The following is a 9,152-nucleotide window of genomic DNA, read 5'->3' as shown; positions in this document are numbered from 1 at the left end:
GGGGGGGAGAGAGAGGCAGAAGCGAAGCTGCCCCTCCAAGAGGAAGATGGAAAGAGAGCGAACTCAGGCCGGAAGCTGAAGATCAGCCAGCCTCAGCGGGTGGGGGAGGGAGTGGGCGTGCCTTGTCTCTTAAAGGGACCAATACCATAACATTCCCAGGTCTTCCTTATAATAAAAAGCAGATTAGATCTCTAAAAAGGACCAAAACCAGAACACTCGGGAGGCAGAGGCAGGCAGATCTCTGAGTTTGAAGCCAACCTGGTCTACAGAGCGAGTTCTGGGATAGGCTCCAAAGTTATAGAGAAATCCTGTTTAAAAAAAAAAAAAAGAAAGAAAAAAATAAAGAGGTATTTCGTGCCTGTGTTTGGTAGAGGTCACAGGAGGTCTCTCTTTCTACCATGCGGGTCCCTGGGATTGTTACAGAATTCTAGAGAGAATCCCTTTACCCGCCGAGCCTTCCATCACGCCAGCCCTGGCCCCTCATCATGTAGACATGAAGTCTTTGTCTCTGAGTTCCTGTAGCTTGCTATCCTCCCCAATTTATTTGTTGTTACACCTGCCTGACAACCTGGGCTGGAGCCAAACATTGAGGATTGAGGGATTAGCAAAAAAATAAAATAATAAAATATTTTTTTTAAATGAGGCACTTGGGGTTGTCTTCCTGTAAGGTCAAGCTCCAAATTTCCAGGGCTTTGCACTCGGAAGGCACTGCCCCGGGAAGTGTTGATGTCTGCTGTGCAAAGGGAGGAAACAAAAGCCCAATGACAGTTCTAGGGTTTTGCTGGGTCACCGAGAAACATCAGGGCCCAGGTGCTGGCATTCCCACTAGAGCCCCACAAGCCTGGACGAGGACAGGGTAGCGGAGGATGTGACGTGGCTGTGCCCTTCCGTCCCACTCAATTCGCGCCTCCCTGCTGAGTCACCGCAGGAGCGCAAGAAAGGCCGAGGCCACGCCTCATTCTCCTTGAAGGATTATGATTGGATGGCTCGGGAGCTGGTACAGCCAGTCACAGCAAACTGCAGGTTGCTGCGGGGCGGGCCGGAGGGGGGCGATGGAGCCGCCCTCTTTGGGACAAACCCTCTACCCACCCCCTTTCCCCCCAGGAGAGTTCTAGGTCTGGTCGGACAATGGTATCAGGTTCTAGGTGCAGCATGCACAAGGGAGGAGGGGCTAGCCTTCCCAAGAGTTTAAGCGACGTTTCAGCCCTGCAAAAATTGCCAGTTACCGCCACCAACATCTGGGCCACAGGACAGCTCTTCTTTCCTTCTTCCTTTTTTTTTTTTTTTTTTGTTTTTGTTTTTGTTTTTGTTTTTGTTTTTTACTGAGCGGTGGTGGCGCAGGCCTTTAATCTCAGTACTCAGGAGGTAGAAGCAGGCGGATCTCTATGAGTTCGTGGCCCGAGTGATCTACAAAGCGAGTTCCAGGACAGCTCCCACTGGTACGCAGAGAAATCCCGTCTAGAAAAAAAGATTGTTTTAGTCAAGATCTCAGGTAGCCCAGGCTAGCTTCCAACTTTCCACACAGCCACAAATGACCTTGACCTTCTGTTCCTTCCTCTATCTGCTCCCCCGTGTTGGGATTTCTGACATGCACCACCACCCACTGCCGCTCATTTATGCTGTGCTAAGGAACCCAGAACTTCATGTAAGCCAGCACTCTACCCACCGAGCTGTATCCTAAGCCCCTACTGTCGTTTACATGGAGGATATTTTTTTTCTTTATTTTCTTTTTCTCAAGACTGGGTTTCTATGTGTTGCTCCGGCTATCAAAAACATACAATAAACAAAAAGGGTTGGAAAAGGTTACCAACCTCTGGCCAGCATGAGCAATAAACTGAAGGGTTTTGTTGTTTTGTTTTGAGACAAGATAATGTAGCCCATGCTGGCCTGAAATTTGTCTTGTGACCAAAAAGGACCAGGACCTCCTGACCTTGCTTATCCTCCTAGACGTTCAGCTCTGCCTGACCATCCTTGACCTTGACGTCTCTGGGGGAGGGGGGGGATGATGATGACGGAGGGGGGTGGAGGGGGTGTCCTCACACGGCAGTCAGGTTGACCTGGAACTCAGATTTCCTGCCGGTCTTATGGGTGTTGAGCTACTCTGTAGTTAAGTTTAGATCTGGGACAAAGGCTGAGGTACCTATTTAACATATCAAAAGCAAACATGGCCGCCTCTCCCAGCATCTCTCAGTACTCACCTGTTACTGGGTAAGGCTGATATTCCCTGCGCTCTACCCTGAACTCTCCAGCTCAGAGCTGGGCTGACCTTAGGCTTTTCCCATATAACCCAGACACTTTGGTTACCCTCCCTTTTGCACCTTTGGCCTCCTGGCTGCGGCACCTGGTCTGTCATCGTCACCGTTGTTGTCCTTTTCCCTACCCCCACCGCCATAACCCAGCTCAGTCTAGTCATGTCCACTCTGGACTTTCCCAGACATCCCCGCCTCTGGCTATGCCCTCCGACCGTACCTAGGAGGGTCACGTCCTTTCCTTCCGTCATTCCTGTTAGCCTGAAGATTTTAACACAGCCTGCGCTATCACAGCGATTTATATGTGTAAGATCACCCTAATGGAGCCTGTATTGTCTTATGATTGGCCCTGCCACTCGAGTGGAAGTCTTTAATAACTCACTCTCAGCAGGTAGAGAAAGAAATACTCAGAGCAAGGACTGACCTGCCCGAGGTCACCCACGGGCCGACTGGGACACGGGTGTTTGCACCATCATTGGCTTCTATTTCCGCTGTCTGGTTGCCCCAGTGTGAGAGGCTTCGGGCTTAGAGAGCCCCTCCATCGCTTGTCAGGTAGGCTGAGAGGCTGCAGACAAAGTGGCACCTGCTCTCTGCAACCCTGGTTAATCTTCTGTCTCAAGACCTTGGCATAAATTGGAGGAGCCCACGTCCGTGCCGAGTTTGGCAGCAGTTAGCTCATGGGAGCGCTTTTCCATGTGATATCTTGTTCGGTCCACCTGGACACCTTGAAAAGTGAGAGTTGTTTCTACTTAGTGAGAACACTGAGCATCAAAAATGCAGCTTGGTGCGGGGTGGTGGCACACGCCTTTAATCCCAGCACTCGGGAGGCAGAGGCAGGCGGATCTCTGTGAGTTCGAGGCCAAACTGGTCTACAAGAGCTAGTTCCAGGACAGGTTCCATAGCTACTGAGAAACACTGTCTCGAAAAACCGAAAAAGAAAAACAAACAAACAAACAAACAAAACAGTTTGGGGCCAGTGATCAAACTGCAAAAGACTGGCAATGGGACTTCAATTCCCAGAACTAGCTAGGTGGTGGTGGCACACGCCTTTAATCCCAGAGCTCGGGAGGCAGAGGCAGGCGGATCTCTGAGTTCCAGGCCAGCCTGGTCTACAAGAGCTAGTTCCAGGACAGTCTCCAAAGCTACAGAGAAACCCTGTCTCAAAAAACAAAACAACAACAACAAAAAAAAGAAAGTAGGAGAGGACTGACTTCCTAAAGTTATCCTCTGTCTCATGTACACATCTGCACTCTTACCAGACACCCACGTATCCCCCCCCCACACACACATATTCTTACGTGCTCACACATGTGCACACACACTTGCAGAGCATGCACAATAAAATGGGAAATACTAGATCTGGGCATGGTAACTCATACCTTTAGTCCCAGCACTGTGGAGACAAGCAGAGGCAGGTGTTCCAAGCCTGGGCTACGTGGTGAGAACCTATCTGGGGGGCGGGGGGAAACAAATACAACAACAGAAAAACTTGGCCTGAGTTGTGGCTCAGTTGGTAGAGTGCTTGCCTAGCATGCATGAAACCCTGAGTTTGATCTCCAGCACTGCTTAAACTGGGTTTGGCAGCAGACAACTACAATCAGAGCCCTAAGGAGGTGAAATCTGGAGGAGTCTCCAAGGAGCAAGTTCAAGGACAACCTGAGTTACTTTAGACTGTCTCAAATAAACAAATAAATAAAAATAGTGTTGAAGGTCATGGATGTGAATAGATGGAAATGGATTTCTTCACGTCTGCTGGGCTGCTTTTAGTCACTATGACAAATGCCTAAAAAAGAAAAAGATTAATTTCCATTTTCTGTTATTATTGTGTTTTTGTGTACATACTGTGTATGTACAAATGCAGGCAGACCTCGGCCACCACACACAAGTGGGGGGGGTCAGTTCTCTCCTACCTCCAACTGAGGCTCTTTGGGCTTCTCACCAGGCACCTTTACTCAGTGGACCCCCTGGCAAGCCCCAATTGGTAGGAATTTTAGAAACTAAGAATCCATCAGGCAGTGGGGTTGCACGCCTTTAATCCTAGCACTTGGAAGGCAGAGGCAGGCAGGTCTCTGTGAGTTCAAGACCAGCCTGGTCTACAAGAGCTAGTCCCAAGACAGGCTCCAAAGCTACAGAGAAACCCTGTCTTGGAAAAAAAAAAATAAAAGAGTCTACAAGAGCTAGTGCCAGGACAGGCTCCAAAGCTACAGAGAAACCCTGTCTCGAAAAACCAAAAAAAAAAAAAGGAAAGAAAAGAAATTAAGAATCCATGGGAGCTGGGTTCACAATCAAACTGCCTGGCTAACTTCTCCCCCTTAATTTTGTTCATAAAGCGGGGGTCTTCTATGTAATGCAAGCTGCCCATAATGTCCTGAGCCTCTAGCTGCCACCTCTTGAGGACTGTGTTTACAGGCACTCAGCGCTATGCACCATTGCACCTGGCAGAATCTTTACTATCTTAGCTGAGCATAGTGACTTGAGCCTTTGATCCTAGCACTGCTGAGGCAGGAGGATCTCTGTGAGTTCCAGGATAGCCAGATATATATATATAGCGAGATCCCGTCTCGAAATAAACCCAAAAACAAACCCAGAAATCTTTGCACTCTTTGTCTTTCTTTTAGCTTAAAAAAATGTTTATGGGGGCTAGAGAGATGGCTCAGCAGTTAAGAGCACTGGCTATTCTTCCAGAGGACCTGGGTTCAATTTTCCAGGACCTGTATGACAGCTCACAACCATCTATAACTCCAGTTCCAGGGTAGCCAACACCCTCACACTGACATACATGCAGACAAAACACCAATGCACATAAATTTTTAAAAATGTTTATTTATATGCATGTGTGTATGTATGTGTTACATGTGTGTGTAGAAGCCCTTGGAGGTCTAAAGACATGTCAGCTCCTCTTTAACTGGAGCTTGTGAACTACCAGGGAGGTGACAGCAACCAAAACTCCCCTACGCACCCCCCCCTTTTTTTTTTTTTTGCTTCAGAGGAGCCTGGTATAGCCCAACTAGTCCTTTTGGTGCAGCCGAGGATGACCTTGAATTGCTAATCCTGTTTCTGCTACCTAGTGCTGCAGTTACAGGCTTGCACTACTTACTCTACAGTACCATGCCTGCTCCAGGCTGGGCTTTTTCTGCAGATCATACTGAGAGAAGAGACAGGCCAGCTGCATAGACTGGTGGCTTCTGCCTTCTCAAAGCAGCCATCCATCATGCCCTGATTGGGTCCAGCCCAGCAGTTTCCAGGATGACCCTGGCATCTGACCAGCTTGCTCAGCATCTTCCCTTTCACTGTCTCCGTCCCCATCAAGTTGACTTCCTGCTTGTTCTTCTACCGGCTCTCTCTCTCTCCCCCCCCCTTCCACTCCCCCCCACTGCCTCTTCCAGGCTGATCCTCCTCCTAGCAGTGGCATGGCCAAGACTGACCTTGAACTCCTGATCCTATTGCCTCTACTTCCCCAGTAGGAAGTAGGAATACAATCCAACTTCCCCTGCTGTCAGTACACAATCCTAAACCTTGTTTCTTTATGTCTGGGGGGGGGACCCACACAATTATAATCAAGGTGCAAGCCTCCCCCCCCCTTTTTTTTTGAGACAGGTTGCAGGGTTTCTCTGTGTAGTCTTGGCTGTCCTGAAACGCTGTAGACCAGGCTAGCCTTGAACTCAGAGATCTGCCTCCCTAGTGCAGGGAATGGAACTGGGGCCTTGCTCATGATGGACTGGGCTCTACCACTGAGCCACACCCCAGCCCCTCACTGGGGATTCTAGGCAGGTGCTCTCCCACTGAGCCACACCCCAGCCCCTCACTGGGGGATTCTAAGCAGACACTCTACTCTAAGCCCACCTCCCTAAGAGATCCGGGGAAGATGCTTTACAGCTGAGCCACACCCCCAACTCTTGTCCAGGTCAGCCCCATTCTCCTGAGTGTTCTCTGATTGTCTAGGGGAATCTGCTCTTATTCTGTCTCTGGGTTTCAGTGTCCGCAAAGCTTCCAGTACCCTGCTCGGACAGAGGTAAGGCCAATATCTACACCCACTCCTTGCCAGTACTATCCTTCACCCATCTAGTGGCCATGCTGAATCCTGTCTATCCTGGTGGTCTGATTTCAACTTTCTCAACCTACATAGCTTAGCACTGTTAAGAGAAATCCTCAGGGTGGGACAGGTGGCTGGGCCCTTAGGACATGGCTTCCAGGCCCAGATGACTGCAGAATGGTCAGTCTTTCTAAGCCCTCACCCCCACCCACTTCAGGAGCTCCGGGAAACTGGCAGGCTGTCCTCTTAGCCTCCTCCCCTCCTCCTGCCATGACTCAGCAATGACTTCAGCTTCTACTTTCCAGAGAAAACAGGTTCCCAGGAACCTCCCTGCTGGCCACTCTCAACCCCATCCCTCTCACCTGTCATCTCTCAGGATGCTCCTCCAGGGACAGATCTTCCCCTCAACACCTCAGATGATCCACCTGTGCCCCCCAAACCACCCCAACCCTCCAGGCTGATTGTTTCCAGGCTCCCACATTTATTTTCAAATCTGTGTTTGTTTTGAGACAGGGTCACACTATAGAACTCTGGCTGTCCCGAAACTCACTCTATAGACCCAGACTGGCCTCAAACTCAGAGATCCACCTGCCTCTGCCTGCCAATGCTGGGATTAAAGGTCTGTGATGTTACACCTGACCCCAATTCTTTATTATTATTTTATTCAGGACCAGCTCTTACAAACCCAGGGATCCAGAGCCTACATAACCCAACAGTCTCAGTATGTAGCCCAGACTGGCCCTGAACTCTTGCCTCAGCATCCTGAATGCTGGGATTACAAGCATGATCCATAGTAGGCTATCTCCATATTTTTTTCATTCATTGTTTTTTGTTTTGTTTGCATTTATTTCTTTACTGTGTATACATATCTGGCTGTGCTCATGTAGAGGTCATGTGGAGGTCAGAAGACACTTGGCCAAGTTGGTTCTTTCTACCATATAGGTTCCAAGGATCAAATTCAGGTCGTCGGGTTTTGTACCCAGCACATTTACCAAGTGAGCCATCTTGTTGAGTCTGAGACAGGAGGATCACAGGATCGAAGCCAGCCTGAGTGACATACCTAGTCCAAGGCCAGCCTGGGCTTCATTTGGAAACCCTGCAGCAGAACCAAACCCACACAGATAAACAATCTCAAGACTTGGGAGGCTGAGGCAGAAAGATCAGGAGTTCAGGGTTACCCTTGGCTACAGAACGAGTTCAAAACTAATCAGGGAGGGCCTTTTCCGCCCGCTCCCCCCTCCCCCCGAGCGCCGCTCCGGCTGCACCGCGCTCGCTCCGCGCTGTCAGGCTAGCGCCGCCGTCCCCAGACGCCACCATGATCATCTACCGGGACATCATCAGCCATGACGAGCTGTTCTCCGACATCTACAAGATCCGGGAGATCGCGGACGGGCTGTGCCTGGAGGTGGAGGGCAAGATGGTCAGTAGAACAGAGGGTAACATCGATGACTCGCTCATTGGTGGGAATGCTTCCGCTGAAGGCCCAGAGGGCGAAGGTACCGAAAGCACAGTAGTCACTGGTGTTGACATTGTCATGAACCATCACTTACAAGAAACCAGCTTCACAAAAGAGGCCTACAAAACTAACCAGGGACACATGAAACCCTGTCTCAAAGACAGGGCAGGGGCTGGTGTGATTGCTCAGTGGGCAAAGCACTCACCATGCAAAACTGAAGAGTTCTGTCCTAAGAATCTAAGATGGAAAGAGAATTGACTCCATAAACTTTGCCCATCTCATGGACACACACTACACACACACACACACATACACACAAATCAAGTTTTAGGGTCAGCAACACAGGTCAGTCAGTAAAAGCTCCTGCCTAGAACCCTGATGATCTGAGTTTGGTCTCAGGGACTTACATGGTAGAAGGAGAGATTAGGTAGGAGTGCTGAGATTAAAGGCGAGTGCCACCACCGTCTGGCTCATCTTCTTCTTTTTTTTTAATTATTTTTATTTTATGTACATTGGTGTTTTGCTACATGTATGCCTGTATAAGAGTGTCAGATATTGAAGTTACAGACAGTTGTGAGCTCCCATAGTTTTGAGCTACTATGTGGGTGGTAGGAATTGAACCCAGGTCCTCTGGAAGAGCAGCCAGTGATCGTAATCACTGAGCCATCTCTCCAGCCCACATCTCATCTTCTTAAACATTTTTTATCTGTTTTCTTGAGATAGTGTTTCCCTCTGTAGCCCAGGTTAGCAATTCTCTTGCTTCAGCCTCCCCAGTTCTAGAATTTTACACACACACACACACACCATACCTGGCTCTAAATGCAGTTCTTTAAACAGAGGAGTCAAGTCAGGTGGTGGTAACGCACACCTTTAATCCCAACACTGGAGGCAGAAGCAGGCAGATCTCTGTGAGTTCAAGGCCAGCCTGGTCTACAAGAACTAGTTCCAGGACAGGCTCCAAAACTACAGAGAAACCCTGTCTCAAAAAAAAAAAAACAAAAAAAAAAAACAGAGGAGTCGAGTGTATGGGGGTCACCAGCTTAGTTCCGTGTTGGCCACCTTTCCCATTCCCATTATGCAGCAGGCCTTGTGGATATAGAGAACATGGCCAGGTCAGGTGTGGTGCATGCAGAGGATCAGGCATCAGGAGCCTCAGCTTCATAGTAGGTTTGAGGTTAGCCTGTGCCACATCAGCCCTGTTTTAAGATGAAGAGGACATGGTAAGAAGGTATGCTTCTCTCTTGGGGACTGTCCAGTTGTCTAGTGTGGAGACAAACAGACCTCTCATAGGACGGGGGCCAGTTCATTAGTACAGTGCCTGCCTAGAATCCTTCAGTGAGGGACTGGGGGTGGAGCTTAGTGATAGAGCATTTTCTTTTTTTTTTTTTTTTTTTTTTTTTTTTTTTTTTTTTTT

General features: G+C 49.1%; 1 protein-coding gene across 1 annotated transcript in view; it reads left to right on the top strand.

Annotated features, from left to right (window-relative positions):
* Positions 1-7,498: 7,498 nt before the first annotated feature.
* The window catches only part of LOC126492744 (TPT1-like protein), a 12,285-nt gene continuing 10,631 nt past the window's right edge, over positions 7,499-9,152 (top strand). Inside the window, exon 1 of the mRNA XM_050129322.1 lies at positions 7,499-7,926. Coding sequence (XP_049985279.1) covers positions 7,598-7,926 — 329 coding nt within the window. The 5' untranslated portion in view covers positions 7,499-7,597. The remainder of the gene's footprint in view (positions 7,927-9,152) is intronic.

Source organism: Alexandromys fortis, unplaced genomic scaffold (genome assembly GCF_014885135.2).
Source record: "Alexandromys fortis isolate MF-2015 unplaced genomic scaffold, M_Fortis_MF-2015_v1.1 scaffold_312, whole genome shotgun sequence".
NCBI lineage: Eukaryota > Metazoa > Chordata > Mammalia > Rodentia > Cricetidae > Alexandromys > Alexandromys fortis.
Note: the sequence above shows the minus strand (reverse complement) of the source record. Positions and strands in the feature narration are given on the sequence as shown.